This window comes from Acomys russatus, chromosome 16 (genome assembly GCF_903995435.1).
Source record: "Acomys russatus chromosome 16, mAcoRus1.1, whole genome shotgun sequence".
In the NCBI taxonomy this organism is placed as follows: Eukaryota; Metazoa; Chordata; class Mammalia; order Rodentia; family Muridae; genus Acomys; species Acomys russatus.
The window spans coordinates 6,714,559-6,737,417 of NC_067152.1; the positions used below are offsets into that span (position 1 = coordinate 6,714,559).

Here is a 22,859-nt window from a genome sequence, read left to right on the forward strand (position 1 = left end):
CCTTTGGGGTGAGAGGTCGCTACTGCCACTTAGGCTCCTGCCTGCCTGCTTGTACCTCTCTCCCTTTCCTAGGCCACTGTACTGTTATGATGCATTGCTGTCATCTGAGATTAGGTCACAGCTGACACTTTCTAAGTGTGTGCTCTAGGAACCTCTGAAGACAGGTGACAAAGGACAAGAACATGTGCTGCACAGTGACACTGTATTGAACAGGAGCCATGTCCAGGGTGTGTGTGTTGACAGAAGCAACCCACTCACGTGGCCCATGTGACTGATGTTGACAGTTCTGGTTAATGACTGATGTCTGTCACAGAGAGAGCTAGACTGGGGGGGGGGGATGCGGGGAGGCTGTCACAGGCGGACCTCGTGGAGGCCATTCTCCACTCAGAGCTGCCTTTGGGTGTGGTCACACTGGAGCAGGGGTTGTAAATGTGGCCTCACACGGAAGGCCATATGCTAAGCAGACAGAAGGGAAACTTTTATTTTTTTTATCTTAAGAAATGTTTTAGAGTAGCCGGGCGTGGTGGCGCACGCCTTTAATCCTAGCACTTGGGAGGCAGAGGCAGGCAGATCACTGTGAGTTCGAGGCCAGCCTGGTCTACATAGTGAGTCCAGGACAGCCAAGGCTACACAGAGAAACTCTGTCTCGAAAAACCAAAAAAAAAAAAAAAAAAGAAAGAAAAGAAAAGAAAGAAATGTTTTAGAGCTGGGCACCATGGCAGCACATGCCTGCAATCCCAGCACTCAGGAGGGAGGCAGAGGCAGGTGGATCTCCGAGTTCATGGCCAGCCTGGTCTACATAGTGAGTTCCAGGACAGCCATGGCTATGTAGAGAGACTCTGTCTCAAAAAACAAAAAACCAACTTTTTATTACACTTACTGTGTGTGTGTGTGTGTGTGTGTGTGTGTGTGTGTGTCTATCATGTAGTATCCAGGGACTGAACTCAGGTCATCAGGCTTAGTGGCAAGTGACAAGTGATTTTACTTTGTTATTGTGGGTTGTTATGTTTGTTTTTTTTTTGGTCAGGTGGTCCCAGGTGACTTCAAACTCATTGTTTAGCTGAGGATGATCTTGAACTTTTTATCCTCCTGCCTCTGCCTGCCATGTGCTGGGCTTTTTACACACATACCCCCATTTGAACCCAGGGACACAGAGATTTGCCCTTAACTCTTGGGTTCTTTTTTGGTTTTTCGAGACAGGGTTTCTCTGTGTGGCCTTGGCTGTCCTGGACTCGCTTTGTAGACCAGGCTGGCCTTGAACTCACAGCGATCCACCTGCCTCTGCCTCCCGAGTGCTGGGATTAAAGGTGTGTGCCACCATGCCCGGCCTTTCTTCCATTCTTAAAGCCACTCAATCAAGTTACCACCTCCACCTCAACACTGCTGGTCCCCTGAACCCTGCCGGCAGGTGATAGGCCTCTCCTGGAAGTGAGGGGGTACATTTCCCCACAAGCCCTGTCAGCTGCCCCTGCTCTCCTCTCAACCAGGGATTTTACATATATGTATATGTATAAATATATGTACGGTGTGAGCTAGGGATTAGTGCAGGTGAGGGACCTCTCTGCTTGAGCCGAATGGTTCTTCAATCAGAACAATCAGGGAATGGAGACAGTACGTGGGCGCAGGGACCTTGGGGTTTCATAGGACGGAACAGGGAACTTTTGAGTGGGAAGAGTCTCACCCACAGATCTGTTTCCTGCTTTCCCAAGGTCATCAACGTTGGCAGAGATCCTTACCGGTTGACGTCTCACCAGGAGTTCTCCTGGCATGCTGACTCCTAGTCTGAGCCTCCCTGCTCCTGGCTCCTGCCCAAGGAGCCAGTCAGATTTTCCTGTTGGGAGTTTCTCAGGCTGTTGGGAGCTTTTTCATTATTAACCTTTCATATAGTTGTTTTGTTAGCAATGGCCTCTTTGTACTAAGTGCCTGCTGTCTCCGACTCAAGCTAGATTTGTTTGTTTGTTTGTTTTGTTGCTGTTTGTTTGTTTTGTGTGTGTGTGTTTTAAAAATTTCCCAACATTTAGAAAATTTCCCAACAATTTAATTCCCAGCTATTAAAATTGCTGGGGGAGGGTGGCGCATGCCTTTAATCTCAGCACTAGGGAGTCAGCTTAGTCTACAGACAGGCTGGGCTGCAAATAACAAAAAAAAAAAAAAAAAGAAGAAAAGAAAAAAAGGGGGGGGGGAAGGAAGGAAAGCATTGGTTTAATCTAAAATGCTTATCACTGTTAACTCTTTTTTTTTTTTTTTTTTTTTTTTTCGGTTTTTCGAGACAGAGTTTCTCTGTGTAGCCTTGGCCATCCTGGACTCACTTTGTAGACCAGGCTGGCCTCGAACTCACAGCGATCCGCCTGCCTCTGCCTCCCGAGTGCTGGGATTAAAGGCGTGCGCCACCACGCCCAGCCCTCACTGTTAACTCTTAAATCCTAAAATGCCTTACCAGCCAGTGTTCTCTTGCATGTACAGATGAGTTAAACTTGCCAGGGTCTTTTAGCCCTTGGTTGAGGGGCTCACACACCTAACACTAGATTAGGCAGCTGGTGAGTGCTGCTGGGGTAACAGGAGCTGTTGTGGGGAATGCTGTAGCAGGACAAGCATTGCACAGGACAGGAACTTCAATATTTCACCCAAACCTCACACCTGAAAGAGGAAGTGTCTTCTTTCTATTTTATAGAGGAAGAAACCGAGGCTCTTGCACATTGGGCAACTTCCTGGTGGTAACAGAAGACAGTAGTAATGTTGAGTGTTATCTGAGCATGCCTCTCACTCTGCCTTAGGGTTTGGGTTTTTGTGTGTGTGTGTGTTTTGTTTTCCCCGAGACAGGGTTTCTCTGTGTAGCGTTGGATGTCTTGGACTCGATTTGTAGACCGGGCTGGCCTCGAACTCACAGAGATTACAGGAGTGTGCCACTGCGCACAGCTGGCTCTTTTGGTTGCTTTTGTTGAGAAAAGGTCTCAGTTTGGAGCACATCCTGCCCTGACTCTCTTGAGGTTACTGACAGAAAGTACCGTGCTCAGCTCACTTTGGCTTTTTAGGACAAATAACCTAACCCACTTCCTGAGAGAAAAAGAAAGAGGGCCTCATTCATAGTACACACTCCATAGAGCTCTTAAACATGTCGAGGTGAGGGGGTTGTCAAAAAAAGCCTGCCTAACTAGACCAGTGATTTAGCACATTTTAACATCCATGGCTGGGTTTCCTGGGCCAGGAGGAGGCTTGGCAGGGCTCACTTTCCCTGCTGCTTCAGTTGAATGGCAGCAGAGACCCAGAAGGAATGACTTATTTGCCTTGGAAGACAAGAGAAGCCGCCAAGGTACATTGCCCAGACTTAGCCACACCTGAAACCACTGGAGGCTGCTGCTAACTCAGGTCTCAGAGCCAAGCACCCAAGCATTTGAGAGTCCTGCATTTGCCTAGGGCTTAGGTCACGGTGAGAAGGCACACAGCGACCCAGGAAGTGGACTGTGATGTTCCCTTCTTACAGACCGAGTCTCAAAACGCGAATGGAAACTCCCAGGACAAGAAGCCGACGAATAGGACTCAAACCCAGGTTGGCCTTCCTGCAAAGCCAAGATACAGTTCACTGACCCCGTATACCTAGGACTGTGAGAGTGGACAGTGTGAGAAACAGGCTATGGTGTCTGGCTGCACACAGTTCCAAAGGTCGCGTAGAGACTACAAGACACAAATTCAGAGAACAAATCTTACCTGGAGGTCCTGTCTAGCTAAGGCTGTCTAAGCAAAGCTGCAACTCTCGTGGGCTTTGACCAGGTAAGCAGAGAGGTAGCTGCGAATTTATTGCAGGACACACAGTGGGTGAGAAAGAACTTGGGAGCAAAGGAGCAGTGGTTCTCAACCTTCCTAATGCTGCCACCTTTTAATACGGTTTCTCATGTTGTGATGACCCCCAGGCCCCCAGCCAGGAGATTATTCTTGTTGCTACTTCATAATAGTAATGTTGCTACAGTATAAATTGTAAATTCCTGATATATGACCCGTGAAAAGGGTGCGTGTGTGTGAGAGTGTGTGTGTGTGAGAGAGAGAGAGAGAGAGAGAGAGAGAGAGAGAGATCCATCTTAACGCTACCCAAAGTCCTTGTGTCACTTTGTAGAGCAGTTAAGAACTCAAGAAGGTGGCTTGCAGCCTGTCAGGAAAGTAATTTGCTTTCCCCGAGTTATGTAAAACACTATCAGGTTGAAGGGCAAACTGTGTTTATAACACTTGCTGCTTCGTTTAAGTCCTAGCATTTTCGTCTTGTTTAAATCTTGGATGATGTGAAGGCCTGGGAGGGACGGCCTTTCTGATGTAAAGCCTTTTTGTTGAGCTCTCTGTTTCTTGTTGCCACTTGTATCTTGGTGCTAGGGCTAGCTGTAGATAGCTTTCGCTCGGAGTGAAAAGAGAAAAGTTGTGGGTAGGACTGAGGCTAAACAAATCAGACTCCAGCTGGTGGTGGGTTGGGGCAGGGTTTGGCAGGCTTTCGGTCCGTGAGCTCGAGCCAGACAGTGCCGCCTGAATCTTGACGAGTAGTGACACCAAACAGTGACACTGCATTGAGCCCGCTGGAAAGTAAGCGCAGACTCTAGTCTTCTTTGATCCGCGGGCTGCAGTAATTTGCGCGCTCGGACAAGCCCCACCCACCGAGGCGCCGACCTTGCGGCCATTGGCGGACACCGCCACCGCCACCTGCCCCTTACCTTGGGTGGGCGGGGCTACCTGGGCCCCGCCCCCGCGGCTCGGGTTCCCAGGCCGCCCGGCCTCAGGACCCGCCCCCTGCGCGAGGCCCCGCCGCCCGAGCCCCGGGAGCCCGGGCGCCTCGTGATGTCACGGCAGCTTTGATACAAAGAACCCCTTCGGCCCACGCGGGTCTCCCGGCAACGGGTGCGGGCGGGGGCGGGACCGGCGGCTTCAACTGGTGCGGAGCCGCGCGCCGCCCGGATTTGTTTTCTGAGTACTGTGCTGGCTTCGTCCCCGCGCGCCCCGCCCGACCCGACCCGACCGGCGTCCGGCTTCTTGTTCATGTGCAGCGGCCCGACTCGCGGCCGGTCGGGGGATGCGCACCCCGCCGGCTCCGGGATACCAGGTAAGCGGCGGCCGCGGGACGTACCTGGCCAGAGCCCCGAAGCTGCTAAGTTGGCGGGCCAGTCATTAGCGTCCACCCTACCCGGGCCGGCCGGCGAGATCGGGGTACCTGCGCTGTCCGGCCGGGGCTCAGAGGCGAAGCCATTCAAGCCTGCTCGGAGCCCTCGGGCCCCACCGCCCAGGTGCGAGTGTGAGCGGAAACCGCTCTGTGCCCGAAGAGGGTGGCGGTGCTCTCTGCGGCGCTGGTCCAGAAATGTTCTGGGGGGGGGTGTCCGGTGGGCTTGGGAAAGGGACTTATTAGCCCCCCTCCCCATTGGTGCCCTGCTCTTGGCTGGACTGCTTCCCCTGAGAGCTGTAAAAGGCGAAGTTTTTTCCATAGGTGATGGCGACTGCACGTAGCCGATTTCCTGCTCCTCCTCTCTCCCGGGCTATCTTAAGGGGTCAGAAGACAGAACCAGCGTAGTGTGGGGACTTGAGACAGGACCTGCTTCCCTTTAGTGAGATGCTGCAACGTAGGTGTGCGTGGGCTACCAGCCTAAGTCCTTGAGTCTTATACGAACCACTGTCTACCTCAGTGTAAGTTGTTGACACAACTGCATCTCTGCTACGACAAGTGTCTCCCAGGGCCTAGCATCACAGCCTCTGTAAACCTGGTACCAACACAACCACATTCCATTGCATTGTCGCCTCTCTGTTTCCACTTCCTCCCCTGCTTTTTTCCAAAAGAGCTAGAAGTGGTTCATCCTGGACTGATTCGCCCCCCTCTAAACCCTCCCCATCCCAACCACACATCCCCACCGTGCACACAGAGTAGCCGCGAAGTCAGAGGTCCTGCCTTGTGCTTGGTGCTTGCACTCCTGGATTGGGTCCCACCTTGCCCTGGTTCCTGGTGATCTCCAAACCCCTGCCTCCCTTCACTGAGCAAGAGCAGGTGATAGTTGCTTAGGTTCCCACATCCCCTGGGGTACTGTCCAGGGCTCTCCCCAGGTGAAAGATGGTTTCTGTGATTGCTAGGGAAAGGAGTCTCAGCTGGGAGGGTTTTACAGCCACAAAGACCTCAGCTATGGGATATCTCCACCCAAGTTCGATAGCTGAGATCTCATATTTCAAACCCAGCCTGCAAGGTTCAGGTATGGTGGCGTTGACCTAGACATTAACCTGGTTTGCCACTTCTCACAACGTGCAGGGTTAAATGCCTAGGGAGCGTTATAAGTCGGACACATCCTTGCCCTCCAGGGGACCGTGAGTTCCTGGGTTTTACTCTGATACCACCCAACTTCCCCAAAGCTCGGGCTGGTTCACGTGAGTGCTTTGAGGTCCATGGAAGCCACTGAAGAATGTGAGACTGCGGCATGTAGGCAGCACAGCTTGGTTTGGTTGCCTGCCTGGGGGAAACAGCTTTGGAATGTTGGGTTCTGGGTTTAGGTGTAGGGGTCAGAGTAAATGACAAGGCAAACCCAAGAGATAAGCCTGGGTTTCAGGGCATGGAGGGTTTACTAGCCAGGCCAGGTGAGCAAGCTGCAAGGTCTGACCTTTGCCCCAAGGGAGATCTTAACGAGACAGACTGCCTGGAGCCTGTCCCTTGGGAAGGACTTTTAGCCAGGGGCAGAGGGAATGGCTGAAGCTAAAAGGACAGTCGTGGTTTGAGCTATCTTTTGGGGGGACTGGGGAGGTTCCCATATGGCCATTGGGGCTAGGCCTAAGCAAGCTGACAGCTCCCAGCTTCCTGATGTCCTGAGGCCCTTTCTCTGGAGCTGCTTCCTGGAGGCTGTCACATCTCTCACTCCCTGGTCATCTCCACACCCCACCCTGGATGCCTTGCCTTAGGGGACTGCCAGCCCCTCTTCGTAGGCTGTTTTGCCTACTGTTTCTCCACACGGAACCTTGCCTTGAGGGGTTTTGGCATTTCACTTCCTTGTGCTTATTTATTTTAGGTGAGGGTCCCGAGGTGCTAGAGCAGGAGAGATTTCCCGTGAGATTGCAGATGGGCAGGCACTTCTGGGGTAGGGTTGGAACAGCCTATTCAGAGAGTCCCCTCCCCTCCGCCCTCCGGCCTGTGCAGCCTGCGGGCACAGGGTTTGTGTTTTAAATAGGAAGACTCCTTGTCTGGTTCTGCATCTGGCATTAGTGGGGTCTAGTGCCCTGGCTCCCCAGGTAAGGGACTCAGGTCCTGGGGTGGTGTTCAGTTTTCTCTGGGTTAGCTGTGCTATCTCCTGACTCGGTAACTAGGTCTTTAAGGCATCAAATCACTGGCCGTGAAATGAAGACCACTCAGGTGTCACTGCTAGGTTAGTGAGGTCCTGACCCCGTCATCTGGCCTTAGTGTTTGGCATTCCCACCTGTTATTTCCCTGGACACTGCGATCTTCTTTCCTGGATGGCACCCTGTCTCCTCTCTCAGGTGGCATTTCGGGCATAGTGCTTTCCCTGTTTCTGTTAGCCCACATTGCCTGACACAGGGCAAATGTCACTTTACTCACTCATTGCGTAGAAACTTAGGTGATTGGTTGACTTTTGCCAGCTCCTGTGCTTGTTGTCGGGAGCCCTGGCAGTGAGTGAGATGGACGTGAGTCTTTGCTTCATGAAGCTGTGTTATAGGGATGAGGCAGGCCAGGCAGAGGTCAGGCGGCCTGTGAGATGCGCTGGAGTTTAAGCAGGAAGAGCGTGTGTGTGTGTGTGCGCGCGCGCGCGCGCGCGCGCGCGTGCGCACGCACGCTCTCTCACTGGGTTTTAAACAGTGCCCAGGGAAGTCATTGCTGAGAAGGGACATCTTGATAGGAGAGCAACAGACAGAGGAAACAGCAACTGTAACGGCCCTGAGGTGGGCCCTGGGTCTTAACATGGTGTGTTCAGCAACGCTGCATGGAGACAGGGTAAGGGAATGGGCTGTGAGGGGCCGAGGGAAGCCTGCCGCAACCAGACAGCTGTGGGTAATGGTGAGAGAGCACCGTGGCTTGGAAACTGGAAATGGCCCCTCATAGCCTTCCATGGCTCTGCTGCCTTGCAGTCCTCGGAGTTGAGGGTTAAGTGGCATCTCTCAGCCCGTGTGACTGACGCTGCTCTGAGCTTCCTGCCCTCAGCTTGGGTCTGGTCAGATAAGCCTGTTTGCTTGGCTGTAGATGGTTGCAGATCATGTCTTCTCTACCGCACACCCAAAACTAGTAGAAGCCATGCTGATGACACGTTTGGAGCCTGTCAACTCCTGTCAGGAGGGCCAGACCAGTTATAAGACCCACTATGTCGCCCACACCCTGACTGGCGGCTTCTTGGCTCTGTCGCCCTCTGTCTGCAGATCCTCCTTGGCCCCTGGTGCCTAGACATCCCTCCACCTGTCCACTGTGGGTGCTTGGCCATGTAATTCAGGACACCTGTACCTTAAGGATCCCAGAGAGGCCTTCACACACCTGGGCAGCAGCTTTGGGGTTCATCTCTATCTTGGGGTTAAGAGTATGTGTTTTAGACCCCCCCCCCCTTTCCCACCCATTCCCAGTGTGGGGTTTGACCAAGAGTTAGGATGCCGTTTGAGTTCCCAGTGGCTGGAGTGAGTTAGCGGCTGTTTCTCCTGGGCAGAACTGCTGGCAGATTTTTACTTGACCTCATTTCAAAGCTGTGTGCCTCAGAGGCTACAGTGGACTGCAGGTTGTAGAGAGTACACTCCAAAGCCTGGGCTGAGAGGCCTCGTCTTCTCATGGCAGGTGTCTGTTCATGACAGTCCTCACCCGAGTGTCTAGGGCCTCAGTGCACTACTGTTAACTAAGTGGAATATATCATTGGCCAGTTCACATGGGTGCGCTAGAACCGATGGGCTCTGGGTATACTGGATCCTATGAAGTCTGATTCTTACTGAGCTGGAACATGGATGCTCAGAACCTTCATGGGTACCCCAGGAGCCTGTTGATACCTTCCTTAATTCTCCAGAGACCTGTGAAGGGGACGATGGACGAAAGCAACAGCTAGGGATGTGTGTGTCCTGGGAGAGTCAGCTGACGGTCAGGGCCCTCTGCAGCGGTCCCCAGCCATAGTTGTCCAGGTGACCTCCAGGCTCAGCCTTGCCCAGCAGGGGGTTCTAGGGATGGCGCAGGCAGGCGTGTCTAGCTCTGCTGCTTGACTCCAGGTTAACAAAGAGAGTCTCCCTTGCTGCCGGTCAGTTTTAAGTGATTGACCCAGCTTTGTCTGCTCAGACAAGTGAGTTTTTTCCAACCATGTCACTATTATTCAAATGAAAGCAGAGATCTGATAGTTATTAAGATCTGTGTCTTAGCCGGGCGTGGTGGCGCACACCTTTAATCCCAGCACTCGGGAGGCAGAGGCAGGCGGATCGCTGTGAGTTCGAGGCCAGCCTGGTCTACAAAGTGAGTCCAGGATGGCCAAGGCTACACAGAGAAACCCTGTCTTGAAAAACCAAAAAAAAAAAAAAAAAAAAAAAAAAAGATCTGTGTCTTGCCTGTGGGAGCCTTATCTTTAATTTAAAAAAAAATTTTGTTTCTTCATATTTGCTGGGTGGTGGCAGCACACACCTTTAACCCCAGCATTTGGGAGGCAGAGTCAGGAGAATCTCTATGAGTTTGAGGCCGGCTTGGTCTACAAAGAGAGTTCAAGACAGCCAGGGCTACACAGAGAAACCCTGTCTCGACAAACAAAGAACAAACAAAAAAATTATTCTTTTTTAGCTGTATATAGGTGTGTGTGTGCAGTGAGTGCGGGTGCCCTCAGGAGCATCAGGTTGCCCTGGTGTTGGAGTTACAGACAGCTGTGAGCCATCTGAGTTGGCTGCTGGGAACCAAACTCCGATTCTTTTAACCACTGACCATCTCTGCAGCCCCTGAATTTTTTTTTTGTAAAAATCGTATATGGGTGCGCGTGCGCACATGTATGTGTATGTGCACTCACCTGATTGAAAGTACCGACAGGCCAGAGGAACTGGATTTTCCAGAACAACAACACATGCTCCGAAACTCTGAGATGTCTCTCTAGCACTCCCTCCTCTTTAAGAATAAAAACCAGAAAGGGGAAAAGACAAAAACAAAACAAAACGAGGGCCTCACTGTGTAGTCCTGAGGGCCTGCCTGTCACTGTATAAACTAGGCTGATCTGAAACTCACAGCAATCCTCCTGTCTCTGCCTCCCAAGTTTTGGAATCACAGCAGTGTGTCACTATACCTGGCTAAGTCTTTATCTTTGAAGGGGCTAAAAGCGGAAGGGCCTAAGAATGAAAAGGGATTAGAGCCAAAGGTAGGTGTGTGTGTGTGTGTGTGTGTGTGTGCGTGCGTGTGCGTGTGTGTGTGTGTCCGCGTGCCTACCTGCCTACCCACCTGCCTGCCCTTGGCTTCCAACTTAAGTCCCAGTGTTCAGATGTGAGAGTGTAGAAGTTGTTCCTTTGTTTCTGCTCGCTGATTTCCGGGTCAATGCCGCCATGGTTCCCGTTCCTCACACACCCAGACTCCCAAGGGCCTGTTTTCTTAGGGCTGAAAAAATAGGTTTGGGAGCTGGAAAACATCTGAGTACAGACCTGGCTCTTGGCTCCACCACTCACTGCTGGAGGCAGACTGTTTAATTCTATGCCTCGCCTTCCTCACCTGCAGCTTGAGAACACCACCAGTTCCTGCCTCCCGGCCATGCCTCCTCAGTGACCCCAACCTCAAGCCTGAAGGGTGCTTGTAGTATGCCTGGCGACCATAGGCACTGGCATTTCAAATCCTGCAGGCTTCCCTAGACTCGGTCCCCAACAGAGTGGCTGGCAGGTATTGATGACACAGGACAGGGGCATGACTCCATTCCCTGAGGCTCTGTGCAGGAGAAGCAAAGTCCTTCCTCAGTGCTTGCCACTTTAAAGAAACCAGCTTGGTCTCTGCGCGTCAGCCTCTGGGGTCCAAGCAGCTGGCACCCACATGGCAATCTGTGAATGAGATGCAAAACACATTCTGAGGTGCCAGCCTTCTCCCCAGGGGCTCGAGGTAGGGCTGCACTTGGCCTTTGCTGGTCAAGGCTACCCGCTCTACCCAGCTGTGTATCGGTCACAGTAGTCTACAAAGGAGAGTGGCCCTCTGTTCCTTTGCCCGGCCACCCTTCACTCTAGCCATGAGCTGCCTGCGCCTGCACCTGTGCCCCAGGGAAGGCTCACTTGGAGCAGTGCTGCTGTCTGGTCAGCAGCCCACAGTCCGCCTTATTAAAGTGCTGCGGCTTCAGCGAGCTGCAGAGGCCACAGGAGGTCTGGAGAGGGGCCAGGCTAAAAGGTGCAGGCTGTGCAGCCACTGGCCACATTAGGTGACTGTCCTTGGTAGTCTTCCAGGGAGCCAGTCGTACCTGCCTGTCCAGCTTGGCCACTTTGAGCTCTGCAGCTCCACCAAGGTGAAGCCAGACAGCCTGACTTGGCTGGTACGGTGGGTGGTGGTCAGAGCAGCTTCTGCCTGACAAAGCGGGGTAATAACCTTGAGGTCACAGCCTTGGTCCCGAGCAAGGTCCTCGTCTGCAAAGCGAGCCTGGCCAGCATATCTTCGTGTAGTTATCTGTAGTTGGTAGTTGTACCAATTACTAGCGGGGAAGGCTTAAAGGCCTAATGGCAACTGGAGGGGCGGGAAGACTGAAAATGTGTGTGCGTGCACACGAACGCAGTAAGCGCTCATGTGTACAAACATGAGTGGAGTCATTGACCACCATGGGCACACAAGATAAAGAACTGACTGCACTCCCATCCCCACTTATACTCTCGCCAGGTTTTGTTTTTTTGTTTTTTTTTTAAGATTTATTTATTATGTATACACTGTTCTGCCTGCATGGATACCTACAGGCCAAAAGAAGGTATCGGATTACATTATAGATGGTTGTGAGCCACCATGTGGTTGCTGGGAATTGAACTCATGACCTCTGGAAGAGCAGTCAGTGCCCTTAACCTCTGAGCCATCTCTCCAGCCTTCTCACCAGGTTTTGAGACACCTTTTTCCTTCCACATGTCAAAGCCTCAGATTGGTGTGTGTGTGTGTGTGTGTGTGTGTGTGTGTGTGTGTGTGTGTGTGTGTGTGTGTTACACACGGTGGTGTTATAACTTAGCTGGTTGCACCTTTCCTTTTGAGGTGTACTTAACATAATGGTGCATTTAAAACAGAGGCATCTTGGATTTAATGAAACACAGAAACTAGGTAACCTCTGGAGAAATTATGTAATTTGCCCAGTTTCTGCAAAGCAGGGGGCAGTAGAGCTACCTGTAGTGGTGGCAGAATGGAGTGAAGGACGGTATTATGTGGCTCAAGCTTGCATCCTGGGTTCACCGTGCTCAGGTCCCAGTGGGCTCTGCGGCTGCATGGGCTGGGAGAGCAGCGCAGCCTCTCTAAGCCTCAAGTTCCTCCCCAGTCACGGGGCCATGAGCCTGCAGTTGTCCCCAGGTGGGGGGTTAGTCACCTTTCCCTGTTCCTGCTGGCTGTCGTCTCAGTTTACACACTGAGAGCAGGGAGCTGTTACCCCACCCCAGAGGAGCAGCGAGAAACCGATATGCTTAGGGCCTCTTGACTGTTTTTCTAAAAAAAAAATTCTGTGTATGGGTGTTTTGCCTCTGTGTATGTCTCTGTACCATATGAATGCCTGATGCCTGCAGAGGTTAGAAGAGAGCCTTGGGTCCTCGGGGAATGGAGTTACAGATAGCTGTTAGCCACTTATGGGTGCTGGGAATAGAACCCAGGTCTTCTGGAAGATCACCAAGTGCCCTTAACTGCCGAGCCATCTTTCTAGCTTCCTCGGCTAGTTTATAACCCTTCCCCCTCATTTTCTCACCCTGCCTGAGTTCTTGTCTTTACATAGCTTTTCTTTTCTTTAGCAGCATTTTTTTCCCCAGATCTGTCTCCACCTGAGTTTCCTGGGGCCAGGAGGACAGACCCTTGGGTCTGTGCCACGGTGTCTGCTCCTTCCACCCAAGTCCCAGTGCCACTAACACTGCTGGTTCCTGTTTGGACAGCCTGCATGTCTCAGCTTGAGGTTGTCCAGCGCTCAGAGTTGTCCACTCTGGGGTTGGACAGTTACCAAGAGTTCAGGGACTTCACTGAGCTCAAGATCAGGCCTGGTGTTCAGGCCCCAGTCTTTATGGCTCTGTGGTGGATATGGTAGGTCTCACATTGTGGGGCAGGCATCGCAGAAGGGTCAGTGGTTGGTGCTGTTGTATCAGGTACCCTGAGGTGGCTGAAGGAGCCCTGGTGGACAATGTGGATAGCTGGGCCTGGGATGCTCTCTGAGGTGGCAGTAGGATTTGGGGGCAGTGGACCATGTTTGCGGTCCTGGGAAACAGGTCTTGGGAACATCCAGGTGATGGGGCTTTGCCAGGGCCTCAGTGGGAGCTGTTGGCTGGAGGATGGGCTTTCTGAGTAAGTAGTGGCTCCAAACCTTGTTTCCTCGCGTCTCCTCTCAGTCCCTTCCTGTCTTCTTTTAAGGTTCTGGTAGCCATTAGCCGACTCCTCTACCTTTTGTGCAGAGTCAGGGATTCACAGCCCCTTCTTTGAGGAGGTAGCACTAACGTGTGGGGGTGGGGGTGGCGGGTAGGGGAGGGGGCGAGATCTCAGGAGCTTGGGGTGTGTCAGAGGAGGAGCTTGTGGAAGGGCTTAGCTGCTGAAGCAGGCCCTGGCTGTGGGCAGGCTCTTCAAAGGCTTCCAGCGGGCTCCCCTGTGAGACGGCAAGCTTTTGAGCCCTAGGCTATGGCTGTACTCAGGCCTAATGCCCTCTTAACTGTCCCTACTGGGCAGAGTTTGGGGGAGGGTACCAGCAGAGGCCACAGGACAGAAAGGGCCCCCAACCAAGCCTACAGGAGGAATGCTGGAGCCCTGAGCTGATGAGAGGGACAGGTCGACAGCAGAGGCGAGGGCAAGGATACAAGGCCCTGGCCTAGGGGATGCACGTGGTGAGGGAGGAGAAAAGCCACCAGCTCCCCAGCCTTCCCTCCCTTCTGTCTGCTCCCAACAGAGCCTCCCCAACAGCTGTGGGCGAACACTGGCACCTCACTAGGCCTCCCATGGCCCGAGGGTTGCTGTGGCAGAGGGAGGGAGGACTCCTTTTTGGCTTCGGGTTTCAGGCTGTGTGTCACTCCACCTCTCTGGAGACTCCCCACACGAAAGGCAGAGGGCCAGCCTCTACCTCCCAAGCCTTCGCCTGAAAACTGCTCCTTCTGTCACCATGATAGAACTCGGAGCTCCCAAAGCCAGCCTGAGCGTGCTGGGCCATGGGAATAATTAAGCCCTCACTTGAAACAGCTACATCTTTAAAAGCTATAATTTGTAGCCCAAAATAGCTGCCTGTTCCAGGAGCCAAGAGAGCCCCTGTGCGGGCTTCGATGTAGTCGTGTGTATGTAGGGTACATACACAGCAAGGTCTTGTCTCAAAAACAAAAAATGCAGAGCGTTTAGATGAGATGGCTGCAGATGTGAAGGAAGCCTGGCCAGGGAGTGGCGGAAGCCTGCCTGGGCTTGGGGTACAGTCTCTGTAGAATGTACAGGGTTTAGGGGCAGAAAGCAAGAACTCGCTATAATGCATGGAACACGGTGGCTGTGGGTGGCCTGACTCTCCCCAGGTGTGGCTCCGCAAGCCCCCTCCATGTGTGTGCGAGATCTTCCGTGTGGGTTCAGATAGGTGGGTGAAGGAACCCCAGGCTAACAGGAAATGCCTGCCGGGACCCTCTGCTCCTCCGCGGCTGGCATGCCTGGAATTCTTGGGGCTAGCTGCCGCTTTGGTATCCAGATGTGGAAGCAATTTAAATTCTGTTTTCATAAACCCTGGGAGTTTGCCTCGGAGTCCACGTGCTCATTTGAAAATCAAGGGCATCAACTCTGCCTGGTGGGGAAGGGGTAGACCAGATATCCTGTTTGAATCCTTTTTATTGAAAATTAGGCTCACTGGGGCACTTGGATATGAGAACCTGGGTTTGGGGACAGTCACACCTCATCCAGGGCTGAGTTGAAGGTAGGTTCACCTCCTCTCCTTGTGAGTTGTTCTTGGAGATGATTCAGCCAGATTCTGTCCTGGACAGTGGCAGGGGAGGAGGGCCCTCAAGAGGGTTGGCATCACAGCTAAGCAGGATGCCCACATGTCCCCCAGAGGGGTAGAGGCCCTCCTCCCTATCCTGACCACAACCAAGAGAAGAAGTCTCCTCTGCATGAGAAGTAGCCAGAAGTGCTGTCTGATGTGTGGGGAAACTGGAAATATCCTGCTCAACTGCTGGGCCCTTCTGGCTGCAGGATTAGAGGCTGTGTGTACAGGGCCTGTGGTTCTGAGGCTGCCTGCTGTTTCTGCATTTGTTAGCCAGTCACTGGTCACATCTGTTTCATAACGCCACAAGCAGGCTTGTGGACAAACAAAATCACCTTTGCTGTTACGCTGTTACACCGTCCCTGTCCCCCCATCCCCCAGCCCCTCACACTGAGACAGGGTTTCTCTGTGTAGCCTGGCTGTCCCAGAACTCACTCTATAGACCAAGCTGGCCTTGACATTGGAGATCTGCTGGCCTCTGCCTCCCTAGTGCTGGGATTAAAGATGCATGCCACCATGCCCAGCTGTGTATGCCACTTATTTATTTATTTTTTTTGGTTTTTCGAGACAGGGTTTCTCTGTGTAGCCTTGGCCATCCTGGACTCACTTTGTAGACAAGGCTGGCCTCGAACTCACAGCGATCCACCTGCTTCTGCCTCCCGAGTGCTGGGATTAAAGGCGTGCACCACCACGCCTGGCCGTGTATGCCACTTATAAATGGTATAAAACTTGTCAGAATTCTTACACTTTTCCATAATCAGTTGAGCACACCGAGGGCAAGCAGTCTTTTCCTGTTTCCCATCAAGTTTAGCTTTTTTGTCACTGCTTGTTTGTTTTATTGGCGTGGGCCTGCATGGGTGGGGGGCGGAGCAAGTGCCCTGCCCCAGCCCTCCTTAAAGTTTGCCTCTAACACACCTAGAAGAGGACCAGCCTACGTGACGATGGTGCAGATTCCACCGTCTGCCCTGGAAAGCTGTTGGAGGTAGGGCCTGACTGCATTTCCAGCCAGTGGGTGTAGCCCACCGTGTCTTGCCCTACGCTCAGCTCTACAAGCGGTTGTGGTATATTCTTATCTCTATGGCCTACCCAATATTTTGTTTTGTTTTGTTTTTTTTTACTTTTTTTTTTTAAAGATTTATTTATTTACTATGTATCCAGTGCTCTGCCTGTATGTACACCTGCACGTCAGAAGGCACCCAGATCTCATTATAGATGACTGTGAGCCTCCATGTGGTTGCTGGGAATTGAACTCAGGACCTCTGGAAGAACAGACAGTGCTCTTAACCTCTGAGCCATCCCTCCAGCCCCCCAATATTTTGTTAGAAATACTTTTGTTAACCGCTCTCAACTTAGGAATGCACATTTCCAGGCCTCCTAAACAGAGATAGATCTCATCTGAGTTCAGTCCCCACACTGCGTGACATGCTATAACACTGAGGTTGGAGGACACTGATCTAAAAAAACCTCCTTAGCTGGGTAGTGGTAGCGCACGCCTTTAATCCCAGCACTCGGGAGGCAGAGGCACTCGGATCTCTGTGAGTTCAAGGCCAGCCTGGTCTACAGAGTGAGTCCAGGACAGCCAGGACTACAAGAGAAACCTTATCTTGAAAAACTAAAAACTAAAACCAAAAATATAAAACCCCTTAATCTAGCATTCTCCTTATTTGATTTTAGGCAAGGTTTCACTTTAGCCCAGGCTGACCTGGAACTGTTTCTGTAGCGCAGGCTGGCTTCAGTCTCGCAGTACTGCACTTGCCTTAGTCTCCTGAGTGCTGGGGTTACAGATGTGAGCCACCTGGGACCTTCTCTTTCTGTGGTCTGCCACGCCAGCTTTTTCATAGAAGACACGGCTTGGTTGGTTGGTTTTGGTACATTTTTCCGTAGTGACATGTTATTTGTGGTGTGTTCCTCCCCATTTAATAAATTATCTATTAGGTCTTGATTAGATTATTGACCATTTTATTAACTATTTTGCTGAGGCTATGTCATGGTGCTTACAGCATCTGCTTCGGGCCTCGGTGGGAGGCCACAGTTCCCTTCTCTTCCGATTAATGATACTGTTTGATTACTGTGCTAAAGGAACAATAGCCTGCTCCCTGCTCCATGACCTGAGGGGGGATCTGTGCTTTCCTGTTATCTGCAGCGGAGGGGGTGTGTTCTCCTGCACTGTGTGCAGTTGCCATCGGCCTCTGATCTGTTGGCCTTCTGGCAGTTGTTGGGACGACATGTGCTGTGTGAACCCGGTCAAATTGAGGGTGTTCTCGCCTCCTGTCTTCCTCCAACCCCCCACACCTGTTCCACCCACCCTGAGGGAGATAGCTTCAACTCTCCAGCTCTCAGTTCTCTGAAGTTTTCTGTCTGGATTTTGAATCTGCTAAGAGACCCACGACTGTGTAGGAGGGTTGCATCTTGGTAAATGGGTCCTCCATCCTTTTTAAGTGCCTCCTACCTCATGAAGTACTTCTGAGGTTAGTGTAGCCCTGCTAGCCTCCTTTTGGTTGGTGTGGTGGCATGGGACATGGCTCAGCGTAGGGCTTTTATTTACCTGCGTGAAAAAAAGAATGCCAGAGCAGCCGCCAGTTCCTTGGCAGTTCCCTATGTGCCCTGTCCAAGGATGTGGGCAGCTTTATTCTCCCCTCGGTCAGCAGGCCCCTGGTCAAAAAGACACGGGAGCCTGGGTCAAAGGTCTGGCTGGGCTTTGATTGGTTTCCAGGTCAGGCACTAGCTGAGCCACAGACTCCAGGCAGCTGGACATGCCCAGGCCTACCTCAGACCTTCCTTCTTGGTGCTGCCCCTTACTCCAGCCCCTCTCTATGGACTTGGCTCTTCGGATCCCTTCATGCTGCTTGTGTCTCTGCTCCTCTGGAGGACTTTTGCCCATCGCTGAATTGCTTTGGGCTATCTGATGTCCCCTTTCTAAGTTTTCTGGGGAGCTACAGCATGTCCACCTTCCCTTAACCTCCGCCATGTCTGTCAGCAGGTTGGGGGCTGAGTGGCATGGACCTGGGGAGGGATGAAAGGCCACGTGGGCTTCCACATCGGTGGCTGTGGCTCAGGCAGTGGCTGGCTCGCTCTGAGTGCCTGTGTTCTGTGCATATAGCTCGGGAGGCCTGAGAACCCCCAGCATGATGTTCTCTGCTGCTGCTCAACACCAGCCAGAGGTCCCACAGAGCACCTGCCGAGCACCCCAGTCTCCCCTTCCATACATGAAACCAATGAGGAAATACTCGTTGCTGGGACTGCAGGTCCAGCTAAGGTTGACAGCAACATTGGAATGGCTGCATTGAGATAGACACCTGGGGGCTCCTGCTGAGGGGTGTCTTGACCCAAGGTTCCGGAGTAGACATGGAACCCAGGGCCCACACCTTGCTTTGGAATGGTGGGGTAGCTTCTGGTAAGGAGCGTGGTGGTCTGTCTTATCTTCTGACCTCCGCCTTGTACACCAGCATAGGAAGCCCAAGGCTACAGAGCTTGATCTCACAGGGTAAGGGCACTCTCAGAGCAGTGGAGACGGTTTGGTGACCAGTTGCCCTGTTGGGTCCCTTGGCCTTGAAGGTAGGTCATGGTTCTGGTCTTCTGTGTGGATGCTAACCTCAACTCCTTGGTCCCACCTTTGGTCTTTGATTGGCACCGTGCAGCCACTGAGGAACATCTGGCCAGTGTGTATGTAGCAGGGCCTGGCTCCCAGCGGGGTTGGCAGCCACATCAGAAGTAAGCTGCAATCAGGATTGCTTCCCAGCCCCCACTGTCACCATATTTATGTGAGGAGAGCAGCCAAGCCATGGTGGGTTGTGAGGTTGTATGCCATTCGAGGCAGTCTCATCCCACCCTCTTTGAATTTAGGGTGTTGATACTACAAGCTCCCCACCAATTTGAGGGGGGGTTCCTGCTACCCAAAGGAAAAAAACCTATCATGACCCTGGCCTGTCCCATGTCTCTGAGCTATTGACTGGCCAGATACAAAGGCGATTTCATTATTGGCTTGGCCCAACAGCCATCGCACTCCTCACCAATGTAAGGCTTGGCCCGTGCCTACCCATAACCTCCTCCCTGCAGTGGGGGATCCACGTGTACCCACGGGTGCCTGGTTTTCAAGGGAAGCTGAGATGTGCCCGCCCAGGCTATTTTTACCCAGCCCTGTCCCCACAGAGCTACGCTTCGGCTCCAAGTTACCGCCTGCAGAGCGGAGCTTGTTGCCAGGGCTGGGGGTGGATGAGCCCGCACCTCAGCTCAGGGCCCCCTGGACACCCTTCCCTAGGCAGCATCCTCATCTTAACACTTATTACAGGGTGTGGTGACTAATGTGCAGGCAGACGTGCCAAGGCAGTGGCCAAGAGAGGACTCCAGTGCTGCAGGGAGAAGTGTCCTGGCCTCCCAGAGCTGAGCCTACCTCTGCCCATCCCTGTCAGAGGGAAAGCCTCCCTGGGGTTGGATAGAATTCAAGATGCTCAGGTGTGTCCCTTGGTATTCTCCTTTATCATACTAATGACAATAATAGCTCACACTCATCAAGCCCTTAACATACATTCTAAGACCGAATGTGTGGAATAAAAAAAAAAATAGGTTAGTTCACTTAACTCATGTTGTGATTAGCACAGCTGTATAGACAGGGAGTGCTGCGGGGGGAGGGGAGGGGAGGGGAGCCACAATGAAACTCTTACTGTTGGGGGTCACCACAGCATCGGGAAGGTTGAGAACCACGTCTTGGATGCTCTTTTGTTGGTTGTCTGGCCCTGTGGCGCAGTGCAGTCTGGTCCAGGCAGTGCTCAGTCACCACCGGCCATGTGCTCCTGTAGTGCCGGCTCTGGGCTTCAGTCTTAGACCGCCCTGTGGCCACCGTCTCAGTCACTCTGCTCTTGTAGGGAGCAGAAATATGTAGTCACTCCATACAGTCCGTGTTCTCTGTACTTCTCTGTTTTGCTGCCAGGAAACCTAGGGTGTGTGACCTTGAGACATGTCCCATGTCCCTACCACCACCAGCGCCCCCTCTCCCTCCCCCCCTCCCAAGTGGATGAGGGTGAAGACCAAATGAAGCTGTTTAGTTTGGGTCCTGACACACCTCCTGGCTGCACAGCAGGGACAGTGGGCCATTGTGAGCCTCTCAGAGGCTTGGACGGTCCCCCACAGAGCCCTTTCCAACTTTGTACAGCGGAAGAGGTGGCTGTGGGGCCTACTGATGGATGAGCACAGCTCCCCAGGCAGGCTGTGTGCCTTCTGGCAGCCACTTCCAGCTGGGGCCAGCTCTGTCCATCCCCAGATGAGGACAAAGTGGAAAAGTGGAGGTGGGGACACTTAAGAGGATGTAGCTGGCTTGGGGCTCAGTACTGTCCCCAGCAACCCCTGTCCTTGGATTAACCCCCATGCCCAACCATATATACCTGCCAGGGTCTTGCTGGCTGACCAACCAAGGGCCTATGGCAGTCACACAGCCTCCAGCCTCTCCCCAGGCCAGGCCTGAATTTAGGCTGCCGCAGCTGTCAACTGATACTCTGTAAATTGTTAGGCAGCCTTCGGAGGCAGAAATGACAGTCCCTGCTCTGCAGAGGAAATCCCAAGGGCTCATTAGAGGTGGTCTCTTGTCCAGGAACACGGGGCTCGTGAACAGCCGGGTCTCCCAGGACTGACTGCCAGGCTCCAGGGCTGTGCCATCCACTGGTTCTAGCCACACAGGTCCCCCTGTGCTTACATGAGGGCACACTGCAGCGACTTTATCTTCTATCACCCCTCAGTCTTGAAGATTGGGAAAGAAAGGTGTCCCTGAGCGAGTTTGGACGTAAGCAAGCCATGGTGACTCATGGGAGTATAATCCCTGTGGCCTTGAGGACAGGAACTCTGTACTTAGGGTCACCTCTGCATCCTCAGGGACAGAGCCCTGGGACGCTACATGGGGCCACAGATAGCCATATTGCCTGCTAAGTACACTGTGTTCCTCAAGTTCCTAACTGTAGGCATAGCCTTTCTGTACAGCCTCTGAGGAGGCCTCCGTAAGCTCCGGGCTTGGGCCTGTACTGTGTGCCAGGGCAGCTGCGCGATTGCTTGCTGCTCTGGTGTAGTCTGTCCTCCCCCTGCCCCGCCCCAGATAGGTAATCAGGACAAGAAAGAGTTCTGAGGGCTAGAGTCCCAGAAACCGCTCTTGGCATTGATATTTCTCAATGGAAACTCAGCCTCCTGGGATACCCGTTTCCTGCCCTGCCAGCCCTCAGGACAGGTCCTGACTGCCATGAGAGACGCAGGGTATGGACGTGGGTGATTGGGTGGGTGGGATGATGACGATGTCATCCCTCCTCTCATCGCGCACAGCACTTTTGGGAGGGATCCTGGCCAGCTGGGGGCTGCTGAAGTCAGCCTTGCGTGTGTTCAGCACAGTGGCCTGTATCTTGCGTCAGCCTGAGTAAAATTTGCGTGGCGTCCCCAGGCAGTTCATCATCCTCAGCTCCTACCCGGTCCCCAAAGGTCCCCAAAGCTCTCCGGTGCACAGGAGGGAGCCTCTGCCCAGAGCTGCTCAAAGCAGGTTCTATTCTCTCTGGGGCACTGGAGGGTGGTGCGGAGCTTCTGAAAAGCCCCCATTCCTAGCAGTGATCTTACTGCTAGGGACCGCTGCCCCCATTCTCCCCCCCCCCCCCCCCCCACAGCTCTAGGGTTGATAAAGAAGCACTGCTCCTTCAGAAGGGGTCTCTGTGTGGAGCACAGGCAGGGGTCACAAGCCTCTTCTGAACCTCCAAAACTGCCTCCCTTTGGAAGGTGTTTAGGGTGAGAGCTGCTGGCCCAGCACTTCCCTCACCCTTCCCCAGGGGCCTGTGGGAGGGAGCAGGGCGGGCAGGGTTGTTTCTGGGCAGGCATGGGACTAGTACCATCCTGTTCGTGTTTGCTTGTTTGTTTCCCTTCCTTTTTTTTCTTTCTCCTTTTTGGTTTATTTATTTATTTACTAGGTGTACAGTGCTCTTCAAAGCATGTACATGTGCAGACCGGAAGAGGGCACCAGATCTCATTATAGATGGCTGTGAGCCACCATGTAGTTGCTGGGAATTGAACTCATGACCTTTGGAAGAGCAGTCGGTGCTCTTAACTTCTGAGCCATCTCTCCAGCCCTCTTTTTTGGTTTTTCAAGCCAGGGTTTTTCTGTGTAGCCTTGGCTGTCCTGGACTCACTTTGTAGACCAGGCTGGCCTCGAACTCACACAGATCCTCCTGCCTCTGCCTCCCGAGTGCTGGGTTTATTGGCCAGCTTCACTTACTTTTCTTATTGCTGTCTATATTACTTTAATTTTGGGGGAGAAGCTGCAGGAATTGGTTTTGAAGTTATAATTACAATTTCCACTTGCCTTAGGCAAACAATTGTGGGTTTAATGAAAAGGTGTTAATAAACGGAGAAGTTAATTTTAAAGGAAAATGCTGTTGAGTGAGTGTGTAGGCATACACCTGCGGACACAGAGCTGGGGGAGGATGGAGCTCCACACTTGCTGGTCTGAGTCTGGCAGGGCTGTCCGCACACTGGGCAGCTTCAGCAGGTGCCTGCCTCCTTTAAGCCTCCTTATTCTCAGGCATTAGCTGAGACAGGAGTGGGCCCCTGCGTCCCGTACACCTGTGGCACTCTCTCAGAGCTGCTATGAGAGTTGGACAGAGGTGAAAGCAAAGAGATGTGTCCTCTGCTCAAAGTCCACCTGGAAGGAGGGCTGTCTGGTCTTGGGGTGGAGGGACTTTTGAGGCCTTTCTCCTATCTTTCCTGTGACTGAGACGGTCTGCTTGAGACCAGTTTTCCCACCCTATCAGGAGTTTATGTGGCTCT

General features: G+C 52.8%; 1 protein-coding gene across 5 annotated transcripts in view; it reads left to right on the forward strand.

The window, feature by feature from the left end:
- Rab11fip4 (RAB11 family interacting protein 4) overlaps positions 1 to 22,859 on the forward strand; it is a 108,070-nt gene that overhangs the window by 69,513 nt on the left and 15,698 nt on the right. The window contains exon 1 of one of the 5 annotated variants that reach the window (XM_051158078.1): positions 3,625 to 3,768. The exons of 2 other annotated variants lie outside the window; for them this stretch is intronic. Coding sequence is in view for 1 of the 3 variants with exons in the window: in XM_051158076.1 (XP_051014033.1) it covers positions 5,048 to 5,077 (30 nt within the window). In the remaining 2 variants the exon portion in view is untranslated. Of the gene's footprint in view, positions 1 to 3,624; positions 3,769 to 4,783; positions 5,078 to 7,182; positions 7,231 to 22,859 lie in introns of those variants that run through there. 2 more of the 5 variants (XM_051158076.1, XM_051158080.1) reach the window with 2 other exon arrangements.